At 35.7% G+C, this 25,401-nt stretch overlaps 1 protein-coding gene across 1 annotated transcript; it reads right to left on the bottom strand.

The window, feature by feature from the left end:
- Nucleotides 1-5,484: 5,484 nt before the first annotated feature.
- On the bottom strand, nucleotides 5,485-8,071 carry LOC135217497 (uncharacterized). Its single transcript, XM_064253448.1, has 6 exons — nucleotides 7,984-8,071; nucleotides 7,460-7,591; nucleotides 7,208-7,327; nucleotides 6,883-7,035; nucleotides 6,379-6,498; nucleotides 5,485-5,899 (listed from the first exon to the last, which is right to left on the bottom strand). Exons 1-6 carry the CDS (start codon nucleotides 8,068-8,070, stop codon nucleotides 5,657-5,659), a joined length of 855 nt encoding a protein of 284 aa, XP_064109518.1. The 5' UTR covers nucleotide 8,071; the 3' UTR covers nucleotides 5,485-5,656.
- Nucleotides 8,072-25,401: the final 17,330 nt, after the last annotated feature.

Here is a 25,401-nt window from a genome sequence, read left to right as displayed (position 1 = left end):
TATCATAAACCCCTGTGCCCCTGGGGGATGTCTTTTGTTGGACGTTAATCAGGGATTTCGCTGAGGTGTTTGGGTAAGTAAATGCCAAAGGGTTAGATTTTCCAAGGGTCTGAGTCACCGTCTTAATTGTGTCCAGGTGTGGAATTTTTATTTTATTATTGGGAGTATTTCTGGTCTTGTTTTGAGGAGCAACTGCCGGTACAAGAGTCAAATGATGGAATCGGCCTTAATAAAAGAGAGGCAGGTAATGAACATCTCAAAAGGAGCATGGGATTCATTTTTGATCGACAAGATTTTAATTCAACCAACGCTTAAGAAGAATAAAGGAAGATTATCAAGCGGGGTGACCTAAATTGGCTTACCTGTGGGATGGACCTCTTGGTATAAATACCACCTTTTCTGTAAAACTTTTCTCATTCATCTACCTGAAGAGAGAGGACAGCAGTGTCTGAAATATTAGTATTTTTCTCTCTATATTTTGGTGTTTATGGGCTCTTTTTATTTTATATATATATATTATATAATATATATATATATATATATATATATATTATATATATATATATATATATATATATATATATATAATATCTAATAAAAGGAGCCCATAAAAACACCAAAATGTAGAGAGAAAAGTACTATATTTCAGAGACTGCTGTCTCTCTCTTCAGGTATATGAATGAGAAAAGTTTACAGAAAAGGTGGTATTTATACAAGAGATTCGTCCACAAGTAAGCCAATTTAGGTCACCCGCTGAATAAATCTTCCTTTAATCTTCTTAAGCGTTTGGTTGAATGAACACTGCGTCGACGATGTCCGATGTCCAATTCCCTTTTGAGATGTTCATTACCTGCTCTTCTTTTATTAAGGCCGATTCCATCATGGACCTCTTGTACCGGCAGTTGCTGCTATAAATTACACGTGACATATTCCAGTTTATTCTATGGTTATGTTCATTTATATGGTTGAAAAAATAGCACAGAACTCGGCTATTTTCAACCATATAAATGAACATAACCATAGAATAAACTGGAATATGTCACGTGTAATTTATAGCAGCAACTGCCGGTACAAGAGTCAAATGATGGAATCGGCCTTAATAAAAGAGAAGCAGGTAATGAACATCTCAAAAGGGAATTGGACATCGGACATCGTCGACGCAGTATTCATTCACCAACGCTTAAGAAGATTAAAGGAAGATTATCAGCGGGCGGGGGTGACCTAAATTGGCTTACTTGTGGACGAATCTCTGGGTATAAATACCACCTTTTCTGTAAACTTTTCTCATTCATATACCTGAAGAGAGAGACAGCAGTCTCTGAAATATAGTATTTTTCTCGATATTTTGGTGTTTTTATGGCTCCTTTTATTTTATATATATATATGTGTGTATATATATATATATATATATTATATATATATATATACATTATACAGACATGTACGTATATGTATATAAATATATAGTTATATATAAAACTGCGTGATTTTAGACTTCGTTTTAAACATGCATACATGCTAAAGATATTTAGAAAATGTGCATAAATTTTATGCCTGACATTCCCGGATAGCAAATGAATAGGAGAAACTTCCTCTCCAGTTGGGATTCAGAATTAAATTTGGAAGAGCTCATTCAAAGTTGTAACTGGTGTTCCATTGTAAGAGATAAGGTTGTATTTCAGTTTAGTGTAAATATTCTATAAGCCAAATTCAGAAACTGTACTTGAATGGTAGTATTCGTTGCTTTTCTCAAGTAATAGTGTTTTGTGTGTGTGTGTGTTGTTTTTGTTTTTTTTTTTTTTACGAGAGAAGTGTCAAAATAACTTCATCACCTTCATCAGAAACTAAAGAGAAATGCGACACATCTTTTTTAGTAATGACGTATAAATGTGTTCTAGTAAAATATTGGAGGTATATTAATAACTGAAGGACAGTAATCAATTCTTACCCCTCTTGTTAGCTTTCATTGACTACTATAAGGTGTAAAACAGCTTCCAGAGACCAAGTTTATGGAAAGTGTTGCTTCACTATGGCAGCCCTCCTGAATTATGTAAAACTAATTATGATTATCCGTGAACGAAGTTAATGCTGAATTTAGGTTGTAGGGGTCTTATCAGGTCAATTTGCAGTAGGTAGGCGGGGGGAGGGTGCGGGGGTGTTACGATGCTAAGTAACTTAACCTTTGCCGTTTGTCCAGCTCATAGGTTTAATAATAAATAGAGAGGTCGAAGTGGTTAGATTGGAGTGACGATAGAAAGTTGAGCAGACTCAGAATATGCGAGAATATGCAGATGATGCTGTTTTGATCAGCAAAACACCACAAGATTTGCGACGCTTGCTTAATAGAATGCATCATATGTCCAGAGAGATTGGACTCAAAAGTAAATCTCTGGAAAAACAGAAGTATTAAGAACAGAGTATGAACAAAGGGTCGAATAACAGATGGAGGAAGGGTTAATGAGGTTGAAATTTTCAAATATCTAGAAACAATATCTCACACAGATTCTCATGAGTTCGAGTTCAGTAGACGACTAAAGATGTAAATCAAACAATGGGGAGGCTAAGTAAGATTAGATAATTAAATAGACTGAAATTACATACGAAAGTAACGCATAAAGCTATTACGATCTTTGCTGCTTTACGGGCATATTTTATGACGGTAAAACTATAAAAGTTTTTGTCGATATGACATTGAAGTATATTAGTAGTCAGATGGCAGGATAGACTTAGAAGTGATACCGTAAGGCAAATCACCAGAGTTCTCTATGTAGATGAGTAGATGAAAGTGAGATGGAATTGGTAGGACGTGTCCTTCCCACAACCCCTGGGAGAATAGTACCTGACAGTGTCAGTCAGGTCCCTGTGGGCATCAGAAGATCTGGAAGACAGATAAAGCACTGGACTGAGTAAGTGGTTGAACTTCACAGAGGACCTGTGCTCCCGAAGGGGGCTTAGTGCCGTCAGTACACCGTATGTAGGCATTATTTAGGTTTTTTGCAGCGTCCCCTCTGCCCCTAGCTGCAACCACTTTTATTCCTTTTACTGTACCCCAGTTTATATTCTCATATCTTCCGTCCTACCCTCTCATAACAGTTTATTCACAGTGCAACAGCGAGGTTTCCCTCCTGTTAAACCTTTCAAACCTTTCTACTGTTTGCATTTCAGCGCTGAATTACCTTATAGATGTTGAGACGAAAGATTTGTTTACATTATCTATAAGAAAAAGAGGGTTGAAGGACTGAAAATCTAAGCGCGAAAAAGATGCGCCACAAAGCTTACTGTAGGAGAAAAGATTCATCAAAATGTTTTTAGACGGCTTAACCACAACGAGGGAATGAAGCTCATTAAAGCTGTTGGGAAACGAGCATAGTTCTGACATTTTTGGAGGCGGGGGTGGCCGAAAAGTGTGGCAAAGTATGCCTGGATGTCACGGGGGATATTATAAAAAAAGGAAGTGCCATAGTATCCAAGAAGCATTCGAGATTTAGATTAGTGACATATTATGGGGTGATGTCGACGTACTGTTGAAGAACCCTCTGAGTAAGTGTTATTGAACAGCTGAAGTTTTGAAAGTTTCTTGCCCTAGGTAATCATCCCGGATAAGTAGTTAGAGGATGCATTGATTGCAAGTACGGATTATTTTTCAAGGAATCACCCCTATTAGGATAACGGCTTATGTGTGAGAAATACATACATAAATACATTATATATTATATATGTATATATATATATATGTATAATATATATATATATATATATATATACATATATATAAGCATCTGTACATGTATGTATGTATGTATTATGTATGTATGTATTTCTCAAAAGAAGCTGTTAATCCAATTAGGGGTGGCTCCTTGAGAAATCAATCGTACTTAAAAGTGAATGGGAGCATGTTTGGTTTCAATAACGTTGGTTGAAAACATTGCTTCAGATATGTTATGGAGACTTTACACAGAAAGTATACATAAAAATACTTTTCAGATATCATATATTTCCTACATTACTCGGAATATTACTTTGCGAAGCTGCTGCTTCAGGATTCCTCTAGTTAACGATCTTGCCGTCATTAAAACATCCAATTTACACTTATCAATTTACTGTTTGGGCAACTGCTCCATTCATGTGATGGGTAATAAGTATCCTCACCTCAGTTATGTAATACCCGCAAGGAAACCGCATCCCACATTTCCTCTGCGGAGAACAGCAATCTCTGGATCGCACCTGATTCTTTTTCATCAAAGCCAAGTTTTGCAATTCTCAGATTTCTTCCATCTTTAAGGGAACCTAAAGCCTCCTTCAAAGAAACATCCCACTTTCTTCTTCTGGACCAGAGTATTCCATCCTTCCCATAATTACCCCAAACACAAAATAATGGTAGAGATCATACGAACTCATTCTCTAAATTTTTGGGGAAATTTTTACATATTAATTACCATCGTTATCCAGGCTATTAAACAAAAACAAAAAAAAGCTTTCTTAGCCTCAGTGGCCGATGTAAAACACTATATTCGAGATTATTAGATACTTGCATAAAAAAACCTAAAGTTAACAAAACGTGTACTTTGAGTTCGTCTACCGTTTTTAGGCAAAATATCATAACTCGGCCAGCAAATCGGTTTGCAGAAAACTATAATATTCTTCCTTTTGGTTTCCCTATAGACAGTTGAACCATTTAGTCCTCTGTATGAGATGACTTTCTGAGAGAGAGAGAGAGAGAGAGAGAGAGAGAGAGAGAGAGAGAGAATTTCTAAATCTCTCTTAATACCTGGAGCAATACTCATGTTTCAGGGGAAAGAACACCTACGGTAAACAAGTTCACTTACAAAACCAACAGCTATATACTTTTCACGATACAATACGGTACAAATAAATACCGCTTTATTGTCAAACGCACTAGACTAGAGTAACGGAGTGTTCTGTATGACCAATAAATAAATGCCATTTTTCAAACATTTGCAATCATTTATTGGATAAATGTACCCTAACAAATGAAATATCGGCATTGACAAACATTAATAAAACGAAATGAAACATTGGTTAAATTAACTTTGCCAAGCTCATTGAGTTTTAGGGAATGTATCTCTATGTAACCTTATCATTTTATTGCCGTCTAGCTAGAGTATAAAGTGAAAAGATAAAACTGTCATTTCATACAGCGAACAATAGCTTGACGAAAAAAAAATGCCTCGAAATTCGTTAACATACAGTCAAGGTCGGTCTTGGTCGAATAAATACATCCAAATACACATTACATTCATGTATGCCTTTAAACATATATACATGTAGATAGTATATACATATATATTAAATTTTCTCCATCTCCACTGCCAAGAAGAATTTATAATTTTTCTAACTTTGAAGACACGTAATGAGTATTTTGTTAGGTTTTCGCTAAGTGAGCATTTACTTCTTGGGGGTACTAAAAGCAATTACTATGTTTTATAAAAACTTTACTGCAAATATTCACAATCGTACATGGAAAATCTTTTTACAAATGAGTATGTAGTGTACTGAAGCTTCAGTAGAGAACAGACTTTGTTCTGAAATTAATCCATAGTTCCGGGGACTTATTCCTTTGCGAACAGCACAGCTGCTGTTTGGTTCGTCGGGGGTCAGATACTACTAAATGAAAGCGAGGATTCTCTCTTGATCATTAGAGAATTTCCAGTTCGTTAAGCGAATCGACTCCGGTGACAATGGCCGAAAGTTTGTTCAGCACACTCTCCTGGTCGTCCTCCTCTGGGAACAGCGAGAGGTCGAATTCGCCGACGTTCTTCCTGAGGTCCTCCTTGAAGCAGGCGTTGGTTCTCGTCTCCTTCTCGCACTCCATCGCCATCAGGAGACGTTGGAGGTTGAGGGGGAGAGGGGAGCGGAGGTTGTGCAGAGGGAGGCAGTACTAGGAATGAGTTAAAAATGAGTTAAAAGGGGTAAATGAATTAGGTCGTAAATGAATTTAGCGCAACAATAAACTTTTTCTTGTGCCTCATGTCAAAATCGTTTTGAAATCTCACGTATAATTATGTACTTTGTATATGCATTAGATCATGGATTTGTTGAAATTAAAAAAAAAAATTATCCTTCTAACCTGTAAGTGGCTTTGACAGCTAAGGCCTATTGTTGTAGTGGATTATTCGTGCAAAGAATAATCCAAATTTGGCTAGAGGTCATGTAGCATCCTATTTGATACATATATTTCTATATGTTCATCTCTGAATGATTAATATAAATAATAAAACTTTGCCTGAATATGTATTGACTATTTCGAGGCAGTTACTGTTTTAACAGTTGATCATTAAACCCGATTTGTGTTATGATGTCCATACTGTATCGTGAACGGAATGTAAAGTTAGGCGTAAATGTCCGATTTCAACTTACTGTCAGATCCCTGCAGTAGTAAAGGCCGTCAATGAGATCCTGCTTAAAACCGTCACTGATTGGCAGCCCGGTGTATTGGGCACTCAGGTGGTTGATGTTGATGTTCAGGTATTCGTCAATCTGTAGGAAGAAAGGTTGAAGGTGAAATATATTCCTGTCCGGACATGGAAAAACTACAAATGTTGCAAATTATAAACCTAGGCCTAATATCAATTTTTTAATGTTCTAAAATTTTGTGGCTAAGGTTTTTTTTGGGGGGAGGAGGGGGGGGGGTTGGAGTAGCAGTTTTTACTAACTCCCATGTTGTGTGACTGGAAATATTATCAAAATTGAGATTATGGAGGAGTTCCACAGGGCTCATTTTTCTTTAACGGGAACCACGGAGAAAGAAAAAATACAAAATATTATCTGTACTTAGGAAGCAATAACGTAATTGAGGATCATATAGTCCCGGGCAATCATGCACGATAAAAGAAACATGAATGAAGTGTAACTGTCACTTACAATGTTGAGTTTATGGAGCGTGCAAGTGTAGTTGCTGAGGGAAGCCATGATCTTGTTGACGGAGTCCAAGAGGTAGTACTTATCGAAGAAAGGAGCTGGCGGTTGTTCGGGGATGTCTGTTGCTGCTTCTTCTGCTGCTTCGGCCTGGCGTTTCTGTGAGGAGTTGATCACACGTTTTGAATGGAGGCTTACGTGCAATTTTCAGTTATTTATTATTTAGTATGAAAATAAAGCATAGTCTCAATGCTTTTAGGTTTACCTGAAAATATATAAATTAAGCAAGTCCTCTACAGTGAAAGAGGCTCCATTAGAGACGTAACTTTACCTTTCTGTACTGGAATTGCTGATACCCATGGGGTACTCCCTGATGGTGGACTGGGTGTGCTGTGTGGTACGAGGGGAATGGCACGTACTGGGAGTCCCCACCAAAGTGTAAGGGGTATCCCTAAGGGAAATACAAGAAAAATGAATTATGCCTCAAAGGTCAATTGCCTTTAACTTGGCTTTTTTTCCTTTTTTTTCTATTATTATTATTTCATTTGAGAATTAAGGCATTTTTGAATTGCCATAGTCTTACCAGGTGCGAGTAGATTGAAAAGTCCAGTCTGTGGAGATTGGAAACTGGGAGTTGGAGGCATTCCTTCTGGGCGACCCCAACCTTGGCCAAGTAGTCATAGTACACACCCTCGCCGAAACAAGTCGACATGGTCTGTGCAGAAGTGTCAAAATAATAGTAACTTACTTCGATATCATCAGATATTTTAGCTTAATACCCAATATTGAAAATCTTTATTACTCTTGTGTCATTTTGCTCATATAAAATATGTTCTCAATATTTATTATTAAAGATGGATATAAATTCCACTTTTAATCCAAATAGCTTCCGCAGTTAATCAGTTTTTAATGGTCAAAATATGAATATACATCACTAAAAGTACTGGAGCACCGAAAGTACGATTTGTTTCTGTTTGCAGACTTATGGACATAATGTCAAAAGAAAAATGACCATCCAAATGAATACTGCCATGACGATGATGATTCTAATGACAATAATGATAATAACTAAAAGTAAATTTTTCATGATGTGCTTCTGGATGTTACCTTTGTGAAGCTATACTTCTCGAGGAAGGCCTCCTGGGCCATGGCGACAGCCGCCAGTGACAGTAGAATAATCACAGCTCGGCTCATTTTGTCTGGAACGGAAAAATAATCATTTTTTATTTGATTAAGATTTATAATAAAAAATTGGGATAAACTTGGTATATATATAATTAACTACTTTTTATTACTCATAATGTGCCAAGATTCATGTAAAGTAAGCCGTTTTTTTTGACGAGTACACAGGTTTCATTTTTTGATGATTTTTAAAATTTTATTGATATACCGATATTATAAATATAAAAAGTATAGATTGAAAATTCAATGAAGTAGGTAGCTCAATATTCTTAATCTGATTTATGGCTCCAGTGCGACTATTGTACTACACTACTACACTTAAGAGCGTTAATTATGTCTATACCTTTATTTTGTTATTTTCATTAGAATGTGATTTCCTTTGTATATATATATATATATATATATATATATATATATATATATATATATATATATTATATATTATATATTGTCACCAAACTCTCAAAAGAAGATCCCAATTAACATGGAGACAAGAAATATTACTGAATAAGAACTAGCTGAGGGAGCACGTTTCGTTAGCTTCACTTACCTCGTCCTGGGTCTAGTGACTATGACATACGGCTGTGTAGGGATCTTCCCCTTATATACAGTCTCTAGTTAGGAAGATCCTCGCCCCACCCACCTCCCGCACAAAGGCGTCGGTAGACACCTAAATTAACTGAATACTTTGGTTACTTGATCAGTCTCTCTCTCTCTCTCTCTCTCTCTCTCTCTCTCTCTCTCTCTCTATGCGTCTTTCTCACTCTGTCCTTCTTGGAAGTATACGACACTCTCGCTCTCGTTCTCTGTCTCTCTTTCTTTGAATCTCTCTCACTCTCTCTTTCTTTGATGTTTATTTATCGCATGTCTTTTGGAAATTTGTATTAATGGTCAGTTAGGTAAAAATTAAGCCGTTAATATTGCTGTCTTCACACTTATTTTTGCAGCACTCTTAAGGATTTTATAATATTTCAAAACTCGGCTATTATGAAATGGGAAAATCAGCTAAATAATTTTCCAATATATATATATATATATTATATATATATATATACACACACATATATATATATATTATAATATATATATATATATATAATATATTTATTATATATATATATATATATATATATATACACACATGTGTATGCATGTATGTGTGTGTATGATAGCTGTGAAGGTAAAAGAAAAATGGAAAAGAATGAGAGTGAAGTAAATCATTTAGGGGAAAGTCAGAATATGAGCTTGGCAGGGTTTGGACAATAGGAAAAGGTGGTTGTACTAATTAATTTCATTGTTAAATTAAGTGACGGAGAACGAATGGGCGTTGTAGATAGTTATGAAGTAACTCGAACAGTTGAGAATAGGGAGAGTTGTTAAATTGTACTTTGAAAGGGCTTCCTAGTTGAAATTTGTGGTTTGTAAAGAGGAATATTAATACTTCGGCCTGGGAAAGAAAAAGTGATGAGGAACAGAGTTGACTCGGTTATATGTTAGTATAAAAGAAATGGAAGAGCAGTTTGATAGTTGCAACGGTAGGAAAAGAAGTAGAGAATGTATTTTTGTATAGAAGGGTGGATAGGCTAATTAAGGAGACAGTGAGAGGAGGAGGAGAAGAAGAAAGCAGTTAATGAAAACAAGAGATGAACATGATCAAGAACTTTTCGGAAAGTAAAAAGTAGTACAGCAGAATATCAGAGGGAAAGGGTAATGTGTAAATAGACACAAGAATAACAAAATACAAATAAAGAGGAGGTGTCTAAAATTAATTCAGTCCTTGGGGGACAGAATGTGCATTTTGAACATTTGTTGAACGGAATGGATAGAGGGAAGTTTAGTTAGTTCTTGGGGGATGGAATATATTTTGAACATCTGTTGAACGAAATGGATAGAAGCAAGTTTGGAAGGGACCAGTTTAAGATAGAGAGTGGTTATGTTAATGGCTGTTGGGATATGAAGGATTCGATTTAGAGGTTGAAGACTGGAAAGACACTAGGAGGTGACGGAATTAAAAGTGAGAGGCTGTTGTGGAATAGCGGTAGTTTGATGGACATGCTAACCAGGATTTGTAACATATGTCTTAATGTCAGAATGGTTTGTAGGAGTGGATGAGAGGAATAATTGTTTCTTCGTATGAAGTTGATGGTAACACAAAGGAGACTAAAAATTCTAGAGACATAACATGAATTGGCATTCCAGGAGAGAGTTATACGGTAGGTTATAGACTGAGGCATGACAGAAGGATTAAAAAGGGACAGACGGTGTGAATTTATAGACAAGTTAGAGGGTGCATGGATCAGCTGTTTGGCATGAACGGGTGTGTGAGAATTCTTGAGGTAGAGGGAGAAAGCTGCAAACAGCACTAAGGAACCTGGAAGGTCTTCTTACAGAATCACTTGGGAGGCAATACGGAAGGTGGAGAGAGTTGTGGCATAATTTGCAAAGAGCAATTAAGAATTCTCATGATGAAAGAGAGACATGTTTAAGAATTTGTAGATAAGAGAGTGACTGGTTTGTGGTATATAAATGGTCAGTGACAAACTCATTGTATGGTCCATGGCTTTAGTGTCTTCACGGATGGAATGAAGGGAAAGGTCATAGACATAAAGTTGTCAGAAAAGAAAATGGAATGTGAATAGCGTGTGGAATGGCTGGCAGTTGCAAATTATACAGTTTTGATTTGGGGATAACGTACAGAAGCTGAAGAAGTTGACAATTTGAACGGTGAGCTAGAGTAGTGTTATGAGGGTAAATGGAAGCCACGAAGATGGAGCAGTGATTGTTAATGTAGGTTATGGAAGAATGGCGTCGGTTATTTGTATATGTTTGTGGAAATAAGTATTTTGAATTTTAGGAAATAAGGCAGAAGATGTGAGTCAGAGAATAAGCGAAGCCAGAAAGGTAGTAGGAGTGTGCAAAAGACTAGGAGAGACTTGAATTCATATGGTATGCAGAGTGGAAGTGTATATGGTGATTGTCGAACCATTCATGCTTATGGAAGAGAATCTTTGCATTGAATGTAAATGTGAAAAAATAAAAAGTTTTGAGATAGATAAGTTTGAATGCTTACATAATAAGTATCATGCGATGAAAGGAGCACTGAAAAGTTGAAGAATGAGGCGGTACTAAAAAGAAGGGGTAAAAAGTTAGCATAGAGGAAAGAATGGATCCTTATGTATTGCGAGAAACAGTTTGATGGAGAGAATGAATAAATATAAATTGTGAAGAGGAAGAAGATATCTGGGAAATAGTGGATAGACGGAATGGAGGAGTTTTTGGAAAGTAAGTGCCGTAACATCCAGGAAATGCAAGAGTGCCTGCAAGGTAGATGTGAAGGGCACACGTAATAAAATAGAGAGAACTTCGGCATGCTGCTGTTCCACCTTCTGTGCATTTGTCAAAACCTGTTAACCGTTGTGGAAGTTTTCTGTACGCTTCAACAATAGTTCAGCTCTTTTAAATATGTATGTTTCCCTGGCCGTTTTCACTGGTAGGGGAACGGTAAAATGTAATACACACACACACACACACACACACACATATATATATATATATATATATATATATATATATATATATATATAAATCGAGCTACAAATGTCCTTTGATATCTAATTCACTCTACCTCGGAATTAATATATTTTCATATATGCTTCCAACCGAAGGGGAATTTTTATTAGGCGATAATAGAATTGTCGGCGCCCAGACGTGAACCCAGGACACCATACAAATCCAGGAACGTTCCTGGATTTGTATGGTGTCCTGGGTTCGCGCCTGGCCGCCGACAATTCTATTATCGCCTAATAAAAATTCCCCTTCGGTTAAGCATATATTAAAATATATTAATTCCGAGGTAGAGTGAATATGATATTAAAGGACATTTGTAGCTCGATGTATGTATATGAATCACGGTATTGTGATACGACTTTATATATATATATATATATATATATATATATATATATATATATATATATATATATATATAATCGTGGAGATACCAAGAATTAATGAGCTCAGACAGGCAGTACTCTATTAATCCTGGCAGTATAGAGTCTCTCTCTCTCTCTCTCTCTCTCTCTCCTTAACTCAGAATGTGAACTAATAGCGGTAGAATTTGAATCTGAAAAATTGATGAACATAGTAATATATAGACCTCCTAATACTAAAGAGTTTGACTTAATAATTGAAAAATTGGATGATATATGTAGAAATCACAAGGACTGGACTATTCTCCTATCTGGTGACTTCAACTTTCCTTTCGTAGAATGGAAAGAACGAATAGGAGACTGTGGTTGTACTTATACATATAAAAAAGAGAGTAATAGTAGTGCAGAAGATAAGAGGCAATTTGAAAAGCTATTAGATATGCTACTAGAATACAACATTCAACAAATAAATCACCTGCCAACAAGAAAGGAAAATACTTTAGACCTAGTATTTGTGAACGAGATGAATTATGTTGAAGAAATAATAGTTTATAATGCGAGTATTTCAGATCATAATGTCATAGAATTAACAGTTCATTCCAAAGCAAGTGAAATAGAGATAAGCAAGAAATGAAAAAGTGGGAAGGATATGGAAAATACAACTTCTACAGTAAAAATATAAAATGGTCAGAAATTAATGAAGAATTAAACAAAGATTGGGATAACATTTTCGTAAGTGATGACATAAGGGTAAATACGGAGATATTATATAAAATATTGGAGAAAATAGTGGATAAATATATACCGAAGAAGAAAAGTAAACATCATTCATGCATACCAAGAGACAGAAGGATCTTGTTCCAGAAAATCAGAAAGTGGAAAAAAGGTCTTGCAAAAGAAAAAAATGCATGGAAAGTTATAGAACTAAAAAGTAAGATAGAAAATGCAGAACAAAAGATTATACAATCAAAGAAAATGAAAAACGGGACTTGGAAGAAAAAAACCCTATTAAATATCAAGCAAAACCCCAAACTATTATACTCATATGCGAAGAAGATGAATAAAAGAAGAATAGAAATAGGCCCTCTGAGAATTGAAGGGAGATTAACGAATGAAAAAAAGGAAATTTGCAACATACTGGCAGAACGATATAAGAGAGAATTCACCCCTAGAATAGATAATGAAGATAATGATATAGAAGTAAGGGACGAAAATAGTGAATATTTAGCTGACATAGAAATTAATGAAGCTGATATTGTGCAGGCAATTAATGAAATTAAAAATGGAGCTGCTGCAGGGCCGGATGGAGTCCCTGCTATTTTGTTAAAGAAAGTAGTTCATTCTATCGCAAAGCCACTTGCAATATTATTAAGACAAAGTGTAGATACAGGCAAGATTTATGATGAGCACAAATTAGCATATATCACCCCTACTTTCAAAAGTGGATCAAGACTAGAGGCAAGTAATTATAGGCTGTGAGTCTAACATCACATATTATGAAAGTGTATGAAAGGGTAATGAAGAAAAATATTATGAAACATTTAATAAAAAATAATGTTTAATATAGGACAACACGGTTTCGTACCCGGAAAAAGTACACAAACCCAACTGTTAGTCCACCGTGAGAACATATTCAAAAATATGAAAAGCGGAAATGAAACAAAAGTGGTTTATCTAGACTTTGCAAAAGCTTTTGACAAAGTAGACCATAATATATTAGCAAAGAAAATTAGAAAACACAATATCGTAGATAAAGTAGGAAGATGGTTAAAAGAATTTTTACACAACAGAAAACAGATAGTTATTGCAAACGATGAGAAATCGGATGAAACCAAGGTAATATCCGGTGTGCCACAAGGTACGGTGCTAGCTGCAATATTGTTTGTTATTATGATTGAAGACATAGACAGTAATGTTAAGGATTCGGTAGTGAGTAGTTTCGCTGATGACACAAGAATAAGTAGAGAAATTACTTGTGATGAAGATAGGAACGCTCTACAAAGAGACCTTAACAAAGTATATGATTGGGCAGAGGTAAATAGGATGGTATTTAACTCTGATAAATTTGAATCAATAAATTATGGAGACAGAGAAGGAAAGCTATATGCATATAGGGGACCTAATAATGAGACAATCACAAATAAGGAAGCAGTTAAAGACCTTGGTGTGATGATGAATAGGAACATGTTATGCAATGATCAAATAGCCATTCTGTTGGCAAAATGTAAAGCAAAAATGGGAATGTTGTTACGGCACTTCAAAACAGAAAAGCTGAACACATGATTATGCTTTATAAAACATATGTTCGTAGTCCACTTGAATATTGCAATATGATATGGTACACTATCAAAAGGATATTGCACAAATAGAGAGTGTACAAAGTCCTTTACAGCTAGAATAGAAGAAGTTAAGGACCTAGACTACTGGGAAAGACTACAATCCTTAAAATTATATAGTCTAGAAAGGGGGAGAGAGAACGCTACATGATAATTCAGGCATGGAAACAGATAGAAGGAATAACAGAAAATATCATGGAACTAAAAATATCAGAAAGAGCAAGCAGAGGTAGATTAATAGTGCCCAAAACTATACCAGGAAAAATAAGGAAAGCACACAGAACATTAATCCACTACGCACCAGCATCGATAATGCAGCGTCTATTCAATGCGTTGCCAGCTCATCTGAGGAATATATCAGGAGTGAGCGTAGATGTGTTTAAGAATAAGCTCGACAAATATCTAAACTGCATCCCAGACCATCCAAGATTGGAAGATGCAAAATATACCGGAAGATGTACTAGCAACTCTCTGGTAGACATTAGAGGCGCCTCACACTGAGGGACCTGGGGCAACCCGAACGAACTGTAAGGTCTGTAAGGTAAGGTCTGTAAGGAAGTGCCCATGAAACGTTGACATTGTAATTACGAATTTCCACACTAAGAGCGTTCCAAATACACCATTTCGAGGTTCAGTTTCAAAATACTTTCCCCATGGAAAAAAATTATTTCTCCTTGCAAAAGTTGCATGTTTCCATGGAATTCTGCATGTATTCGTCAAAAAAAAAAAGATATAGTTTGTCAAATATAAAAGAGTGGTAATTTCACTGTTTACAAAAAAAAAAAAAAAAAAAAAAAAAAAAAAAAAAAAAAAAAAAAAAAATTACTGGGGAAAATGCTAATGCTAATTTGAACGCATGAGTTGTGGCAAGTCAAGATTTCCACTTTATTAAAGTGTATCTTCAAAATATTATAGCTAGAAATAAAGTAGTACACCTACACATTTAACGATTAGGTTGATTGTTTTCTTAGAGAAATCTTCTATAAACCCTTATCTTAAAGCCTCACGGCAAACAATATTTTGAGTCTTCACTCGGTCGTAGTCGAGCAACGTTCAGAGTTTGACCTTTCATCCTCTTGATAGATGAACAAAGCTAAGATGAACTGGAGGCGTAAAACTAGGAGATTGATAAGCAAAGGCGAACGGAACTGGAAATTTAAATATCACAACTAAAGAGGATGATCTCTTCCAGGACATGTACGTTCACCCCAGGAGGCTGTTTGTGAGAAAAGCAGCTTCACGAAAACAGCGATCAAAGAATAATCATCAAAACACTGTTCATAGTTATACTTATTTCAGAAGAGCCAATCTATTTCGTGGTGTTATTTGTTGGATTAGTGGAAGTTAGAGTGAAGTGAACGGTTCTGCCACAAGGAACCATTTCTGGAGAGGTCACGGCCACAGTAATTTTCTTATACTGTCTCACTTTAGCTTACTGGGACCACCAGATGTGCTAGAAAAGAAGAAACCCCGTCAATGTGAGAACTCTCCTTTGTAAGACTGCAGCAATGTTTGTGTTGAAGGTCTGACTTTGTCATGGTGAAGTATTTGGCTCATTCAAGTGGACATATTCTACAGGGTAGGGATGTTGTAATTTGCTTCCTTCATTATTTCTGTATGGAGATGCTGAATCTGCAGAGTAATTGGTTTTTCCACCCGCAAGCAGATAATTCAAGGTCTACCAATACAGGAAGTCTGTCGTTGGCCTGTTAAAGATACATAAATGAAAGTGAAGTTAAAGGTATTCACTCAATGGCGCGAATGTTATGTTTAGTTAATGTTAACCGTAGGTAAATAGAAGACCCCTTCTTCACAAGTTATTGTCGAAAATGAAAAATCCTTGGCGTGACATACAACTAAGAGATAGTAATGGAAGTTTTGGCTTTAAATAGGGACGGGAAACATTCTAATATCCTGGGACGAGATTAAAAATTCAAAAACCTGAATGTGGTACGAGGTGTCAAAAGATTTTTTTTTTTTCGTAATGAATCGGTAAGATTTTCGGCTTGCTACCAGCTGCAGTAATAATAATTTAAATATATATTATTTTTTTCATACGCGATTCTCAGAATCTGTCGTTTCGTGATGCAGTAGAATATATATAAAAAAATCGTAATTACCTGGGTGCTAATTTCAGCTAAATGTGAGGCCATATATTTCTTTTTTCAAATTATCTGCAGAGAGAGAGAGAGAGAGAGAGAGAGAGAGAGAGAGAGAGAGAGAGAGAGAGAGAGAGAGAGAGAGAGAGAGAGAGTTTAAAAATTTAACAGGCTAAACAGTGTCAGTTATTTTTTGAAGGTACTATCTTTCGTCTATTCAAAGAACTTTACCATCCTTTTACCGAAAAATTGTATCGCATAATCACAAGACCTATTTTGAATTATTCATTTTACGAGGGCCATTGCCGTGCCTTTTTTTTTTTAATGAATCTGTAAAATTTTCGGCATACTACCAGGGCAGTAATAATCATTTAAATAACTTTTTTCGTATGTGATTCTCAGAATCTGTCACTTCGGGATGCAGTCGAATATGTATATATAAAATTCATAATTACCTGGGCGCTAATTTCAGCTAAATGTGAGGCCATGTATTTCTTTTTTCAAATTATCTCGAAAGAGAGAGAGAGAGAGTTTAAAAATTTAATAGGGCTACACAGTGTCAGTTATTTTTTGAAGGTACAATCTTCGTCTATTCAAAGAAATTTACCATCATTTTACCGAAAAATGTTATCGTATAATCACAAGACCTATTTTGCATTATTAATTTATTAGGACCATTGCCTAGCTTTATTGGGACAAAGTTGAATACCGATTTCGCCTCTGGTTCTCATTGGCATGGCATAACATATTTCTTATTAAAAGCAATTATGGATTTTTTTTCATAAATACTGGTATGAGTATGCTTTTAGTAAAACACATTCATGAAGTTACCTTATCGTCTTGCTTCAAAGCTTCGTGAAAAATAAACATCGCATTAGTTCTCTTCGTCTTGAACTTTCCTTTGCGTAGTGTGCGTTTTTTACTTTCACGTGAAAGACGAAAGATCCACCAGAATTATTTCTAGGAAAACTCACGCGCTCTCCGGCTCTCTCGCAAGAGCACATAATCCCGCGGTATTAAAGGACGCCTTGGAAGAGGGTACAAAATTTCCCCACCGAGTCGTCAAGTGAATACAAATTCTGGCCCGGCTTCCTTTTGACTTTGGGCTCGGCAGCGTCGCTGAAAGATATTATGTTATTTGCCTTTCCTCCAAAGATAATGGAATTTTTATGGCGAGTGAAATTGGTGCATTATTAAACAAGCTTTTGCTTATTTGATATTATACTTATTTTAATTTACGGCGGGCATTGCTTCTTTCGTCTCCATTTATTATGACGGTGTCGTAATATGATGGCTAATGGACTGTTTAGTCTATTTGTCATTAATGTAATGTATTGGAGAAATTTTCCCGTTAAATTTTTAGAAACCTTCATACAAATTCAGTCCATGATCGCTGTTTTGTTTATGATAAGTTATAATTAACTTCTTGCTGACTTTTCTTAGCAGTAAAATAAGACAAATATTCCCATCGAATTCAGGGTAATATTATGATGCATAGTCGAGCACATATTTGATAACATTATTGTCACATATTCAACCAGAATTAAAGGTGCTGACTTTGGAGTTTGAATTGAAGGTATTTAAATTAGTAGAAAGATTCTTGAAAGCGAAAGCTTTACGTACAGAAAAAACATTTCTGTTTGAAAGTTTTCTTTTCCTGGTTTATCCAGCATTTGCTGATTGCATGGAATTAGCTCCCTCCTCCGTTTGTTTTGAGACGTTAGAGCGAGATTTCGGTCTTAAACTGATTGTTCTGGCTGAAATCTAAAAGCAGTTTCTTTGCTGTTCGGTCTTTGGTATTACCTCGATTCAAGTTACTCTTGTTAAAGGAAAATTAATGGTTTTATTAGACTGAAGTGTGATATGATTACACCATCTTTTTCTGAATACAGAAGGAGCTTTTTAATCTTTCCTTGATTATCTATTTAGGAACTTTAATTTTTACAAATATATTGCTTTCATTCGTGACACAATTTCTCTTTCCTTCTCTGTCCCACTCTCTCTTGTAATATTCCTGCATAAATTCTGGTAATCGTTCCTTTTGCGTCTGTACACAAAGATTAAATTTAAGGGATATGTATAGAGAGAGTTATCAGAGACTCGAAATGTAGACTTTGCTGTGCTTGCTTTCTTACTTCATTATAACCCACTCACTTGCACCAGATTGCTAAGATTTGTTTCAAGTCGCAGGGCTGGGGGTCAGCACTACCCTCGAGCCCACCTTTACCCAGACTTGAGACTGGCATGAGTATTTAAACTTGGGTCGAGCTTGATCTCTTTGATAAGTCTCCATTTATTTGACTGAAACCTATTTGGGGGAAACGCAGAGCCACGGAAGTCATAATGTTTTACTTTCTTTATAAGCGAAAGTTGATTAGGGTTTTTTATTTTCAGTCGCTACGCCTTTTCGTTGTTATTACAGTTCTGTACTGCTTTAATTGCTGTTCACGGAATCTATATGCAAAAGAAATTTCATATTTCAATATGCTTTTTTATCCAAATCATGCAATTGTCTCCTCTCGCTCAGTTTTTCAAGTTTCAGAACAGTTCCTATTGGCAAAGAATTTCTCCTTGCACTAATAATAATAATAATAATAATAATGATAATAATAATTATAATTTTAGTCAATTCAGCCTTCAGTCACCTTGAAGAGGACGCATGGACGTAATTATTCACGATTCTAAAATATTTCCTACATTTTGTTTATGGAACGTTAAGCCCAGAAGGGTCAACAGCCACCGTGGCTGATGACAGGATGAAGACCGAATTCCTTTGAATCAAAAGAGCGAAGGTGATTTAATTCTTTCTGTGAAGTTCGTCGAGCCAGAGGAAATGCCTCAGTACACAATGCTTATGTTTTGTTGTATGGTTGATGTCTTCGTGGTAAAGAACTGCACTGGAATTTTCCTAAAGTTTATTTTAGAAGGGTGAGATTAGTTGCAAATAAAGGACTCCCATACTTTAAGGTTTACAAACACGCTTTTAAAGATGTATCATTCAATTTGATATCTCATTTTGCATTAATGGCGTCATCGGAAGTATCATCTTCATCCCTACCGCCATCCCTAAAGCGTAGAGGGTTTGTGGCCTTGATACGTCTTCTCTTTTGAGAGAGAGAGAGAGAGAGAGAGAAGAGAGAGAGAGAGAGAGAGAGAGAGAGAGAGAGAATCTACCGTCTTGAATTGCGCACTTTGCATATTCTTAGAATTAAATACTGCAGACACAGAGATTCAATATGCCCAAGTGCTTTTTTACTTCTGCTTTTATATAAATTTCTCACCTGCTCATAGGAGAGCCGACTGGCTTTATTCCCTTCCCAACCTATGTGACCTGATGAGAACTGGATTACCAAATAAAAACCGGAAGTCCGGTTGGATATTAGAATTCCCGAGAATTTTAATGCAGCTAATCTGCGTGCGGAACGCAGTTTAATTTTGCGAATATTGTTATTGCCAAGAAGCAGATGCCTTGCCTATGCAAGCAGTTTTAATTAGCAGTTTCGTGGGGAATTGCAAGGGGGTGTCGAGAACTCCGTTTTTTCAAGTTTTTTTTTTCTCTCTCTCTCTCGAAGAAGTATGTTCATTAAACTTGGTCCACCTTTCTTGATAACTGTTACTAAGTGAGGTGAAGTTTCTTCCAAGGAAATTGGATCCGTCTGACATCGAGTAAATGAAATTGTTCGTTATAATCTTATTTGGAGAACCATAATGAACTCGATTATTACTTGGTCATTTCAATATATTTTATTATAATCTTACTTGGCGAACCATAATGAACTCGATTATTGCTTGGTCATTTCAATGTATGTTAGTTAATGGGGGAATACAGTAGTACATTAGTTTTTTGAGTGTGGTTCATTTCTAGTGAAACAGAACCGAAATTTTGAAGAAAGCATCGGAATTTAGCAAAACTCGATTTTTTTTTTGAGTTACAGACAATACCAGAGAGAGAGAGAGAGAGAGAGAGAGAGAGAGAGAGAGAGAGAGAGAGAGAGCACAGCAACCAAGGCCAAATAACTCTGCAAAACCACTTGGATTACTTCTTTACACATTCCAGACCACAATGGTCGAAACTAATTCAGTGCTCCACTTTTCATTTGTATTTGAAAGGATTATCGTAAATAACAGCTTTAATTCTCAATATTCTGCAGCCCTAGCTGTGGATATATGCAAATTTTATTTAAATCAAGATGTAGATTGCTTTAGTTGTATTTTCGCTAATTGCGGTTTTAGTGAAGTCGAAACAGGTACCTATTCACCTCTAAAGGAAGCTTAAATGCATTGTTTAAATGATGATACTGTTCAGTTGAGACCTTTTAGCCTTGTTCAGTGAGTTTGAGGGCGCGTCTGAGCAAATTCATAGGCTGGCCGCATATATAGAAGTCTAATTTAGCCGTAAATGAGGAAAACAAGAAAGTCAAGGGAAAGAAAACAAGTGGATTATCGAAATCGGTGGGAAAAAGGAAACAGCGAGAGAATTCTAAAGCTTAGAAGTAGTGATGAAGAAATTATCATAGAGCTGAGCCATTCGAGTTCTGCTATTTACCAAGAGGTAAATGGTGTTAGTGGTGGGCCAGGAGGCTGTTAAGGGGCTCTCTAAGAAGAGCGACTCCCTCAGATAAATGAAATAGGTAGTGCTTGGAATAGTGCCATTTAAAAAGACAGCGAATCACTTGTGGCGGAGAAAAATAACTAAATATGGTGAGAGTGTGGTCGGGGTAAATTGATGCTTCTATCTGACTCTGTTTATGATGGAGAACATGGACGAATCAGCCCACACACGGTATGGGAACAATTTCCATACTGTAATGATAAGGCCAATATTAAAGTAAATATACTACGGTGCAGTATAGAAGTTACGACACCGACACCTAATCTTGATGGAGCTAAGCAACTTTTAACAGGTTTGAAATTATCCAAACCAAAACTGTTCATCCAGATTGGAATTATTTTTAATTATTAATTAACATAAATTACTGGCTGAGAGAGCCAGCTGGGAAATATGTTAGAACTGCTTTGAATGCATTTAACTCTACTTAGTTATAGGATCACCCATTCATACATTTGCACAACATCAGAAATCACTTGAATAACGAAACGGTATGTACTTATGATGAAGGATGGCTGAAATGCGGAGGAAGGAAATATTCATGCCATTGCCAGTAGTGAAAACATTGACAAAGAAGAGTACAGTGGTATTCATACAGAACCCAGCAGAACACTGCTAGAGTAATGGAAGAAAGATATAAATGTGTAAGGTGAAATTCAAAAGTTACATTTGGTATTAATCTCGTGCTGTCATTGTTAATTGGTTGCAAAAGATAGTTTATCTTGATTATTTTTTTTTAAGTCGTGGCTTGCTTTATGGTTGTATATTTTGTGTGCATGGATGTGTGAATCCCTGGATTGCGTTAATTGTCACGCATAAGTCCACTGATGAGTAAATTCCTGTTTAAATAACCCCTTATTTTCATGGTGATTAAGTCTGTTAAAAGGTCGTTAAGTATAAATACGAAACATGGAATAAGTTCTTGTATAAAGGATTTATTTCACAAAGTTACACAGTATATATATATATATATAAATATATATATATATATATATATATATATATATATATATATAGATATATATATAGATATATAGATATATAGAATAATATAGATATCAGATATTAATATTATATTATAATTAGATAGATTAGGATAGATATATATAGTAGATTATATATATTATCTATATATAATATATATATATATATATAGTATATATATATATATTATATATATATATAGTATTATATATATATATCTATCTATATATATGAATGAAATTATTTTCTCCAAAGAAAATGGCTCAATTTCAACTTCAGGCGACCCCGAATCCGTTGCAGTTAATCCCTTGTTAGGGAACTTGGGTCCAGTAAGAAGTTTAATAAGTTCTCTTGATCCTTAAAGTATCTCTAATTCCTCGAGCGAATCAACTCCAGTGATGATAGCAGATAGTTTGTTCAGAATTGTCTCCTGGTCGCCGTCTTCCGGGAATAACGATAAGTCGAATTCCCCGATATTTTTTCGGAGATCCTCCTTGAAGCAGGCATCGGTTCTGGTCTCTTTCTCACACTGCATCCCCATGAGCAGACGCTGGAGGTTGAGGGGCAGTGGAGACCGAAGATTGTGGAGAGGGAGACAATACTGAAATGACAAAAAATAAAATTGGAAATTGCGTTTCAACCCCCGGTCTGTGTGTTCATACATACATACTTGTGCTGGTCGCATACGGGTATGTAAGGGGTCTTGGAAATGCGGGTTGAATAAAGGCTAATGCCTCTTGATTTATAAATACCGAACATTGCTCAAACTTCCTGATTAATAACGACGAACTCGAGACACCCATCTTACCGTCAGATCTCTGCAGTAGTATATTCCTTCGACGAGGTCTTTCTTGAATTCTGGTCCAATTGGCAGGTTGTTGTAGTTGCCAATGGCCCCGTTGATGTTCAGGTTGAGGTATTCGTCAATCTGGAAGAATGAAACAGTTATTTTGGCCCCAGATTTTGTCAGCTATCTCTTGTTTTAAAGTTGTTGCTTCTACACATATACATATATACTTACATACAGACACACATATATATGCATACACACACGTAAAATATATATATATATATATATATATATATATATATATATATATATATGTGTGTGTGTGTGTGTGTGTGTATATATATATATATATATATATATATAATATATATATATATATATGTTCGTTATATTTTTGTCACGTAATACATTTTCGCGTACTTTGATATTTATATATTATGTGTATAACATATTACGTTCTATTGTAATTGCGAATACATATATTCATGGAAGTACATTTTAAATGGTTTTACGAGAACCCAATTAGGACCTTTCTTAGTATCTCATCGTACAGTAATGTTTAATGAGAATTTAATTCTAAAATTGATGAAGATTTTAGCCAAAGAAAGGAAGAAATTGTGTTGATATTCGCAGACATTATCGTCATGGGGTCTCTGTTTTCCTGGGAAGCATTTTCTAGATGTAACAGAGTACTGGGACTTTTCCCTGAAAAAAAGCGGGACACCATAACTTCTCACAAAATTTTCTTGAAAATAATCTCATTATGTATCCCACATCCAAATAATTAGTGTGGTATTAAGCTAACCTAACCTAACTTTGGGGCATGGCAAAAAAAAAAAAGAAAAAACCTGGGTTCGTGCAATACTAGTATACATTTCGGGAACTTACCCCCGGAAACTTTGGGAAAACGAGGGGTAAACAAGCTTAAGAAGACCTAATAAAGACTTACAAATCCAAGCTTATGGAGTGTGCAGGTGTAGTTGCTGAGGGACGCTGTAATCTTATTGATGGAATCCAAGAGGTAATATTTATCGAAGAACGGAATGTTCGTTTGAGTCTGGGGCTGCAGAGCTTGGCGTCTCTGCAAGTAAGAATGTAATTAGTCTCTCTCTCTCTCTCTCTCTCTCTCTCTCTCTCTCTCTCTCTCTCTCTCTCTCTCTCTCTCTTTCTTTTAAAGCTACTCCTTTGATTCTGTATTTCTGGCTTTATGCAAGTCGCCATGAATTTGATCAGAGCTTAGCATTTATTGAAAACAGCGATGGTCGTTCTACCTTCCTGTAATGGAGTTGTTGGTAAGAATGAGGCACCTGGTGATGTCCTTGGTTGGCTGGATGGTACGTGGGGAAAGGAACGTACTGAGATTGTCCCCCAAAATGAAGGGGATGTCCCTAAAGAGAAAGAAAATGAATATTAAGAAAAAAAATCAATCCTGCTACTCGTAGCAGATGTAATATCACTGATCAGTTACTAGATGCTAATTGGTTGAGAAATGACAGATTCACTTGTCTCATGCTTTGAGAACACCTTTCTATTTTCGCCTACCAGATGCGAATAGATAGAGAAGTCCAGTCTTTGCAGATTTGACACCGGAAGTTGTTGGCATTCCCTTTGGGCAATGCCCACCTTAGCCAGGTAGCTGTTGTACACCTTTTCGCCGAAACAGCTTGCCATGGTCTGCGTGAGAAGGAAGATGTATGAAATATTGTGATCCAAAGAGCCTATTTGGAATATTTATGTTGTTAGATGTATTAGTCCTTTAGTGATCTGAAGTGGTTATGAAAATAATCGGCAAGTGATGATTTTGACGTCTCGATGTCCAAGTATTCCGTCGTCTGGTAATATTTTAAGATATTCAGGATAAAGTTTTGAGAAGTTTGAGACCCTGGCATAAACGTTTTGGTTAAATACCAACGCTATATAAAACCCGAGAATCGTTATCCGTCGGCTATATAGATTTTTCACTTTAAATTCAGAATTAGAACAAATTCTACTTAAACTATAAAAATTATATACTTTGTACAGCGTGATTACGTTTCGCTGTTAATCGGTAGTGCTGATAAATAAAAATTGATTGGCCACTGCCATTGTAAAAATCGAACATAGAGCCATTTGGATCAGATAGCACATTATAGAAACCAAAGTTAACATTTATCAGGTGTGAAGTATTAAAAGAAAAAATTAAATGATTGGTAGAAACCAGGCGAACGAATATGTCAGAACCCCCGAATTTTAAAATCGAAGATCTCTGGTGGTTACTAAATTAGCAAATGATTCCTGTCTTAATAGCTGTTCTCATTGACTTGATCAATATTCTCCATCTCCTTTCTGTAAGTTTTCTCACCAGGAAGGAAGGAGAACAACTAGCACCTTGCGCCCGAGTTGGCTTAGTTTGGTGATGCTGTAGTTAAATATTTATGGTACAGCTAAAAAACATATATATATATATATATATATATATATATATATATATATATATATATATATATATCTATATATATATATATAATATATATATATATATATATATATACATATATATATTCTTGAATAGACCCTTATGATACAAGTACCAAACTTATGATAACTGGTGGAACAC

The sequence above is a fragment of the Macrobrachium nipponense genome, chromosome 7 (assembly GCF_015104395.2).
Source record: "Macrobrachium nipponense isolate FS-2020 chromosome 7, ASM1510439v2, whole genome shotgun sequence".
Lineage (NCBI taxonomy): Eukaryota > Metazoa > Arthropoda > Malacostraca > Decapoda > Palaemonidae > Macrobrachium > Macrobrachium nipponense.
The sequence above is the reverse complement of the archived record's forward strand: the minus strand, read 5'-3'. Positions and strand labels throughout refer to the sequence as shown.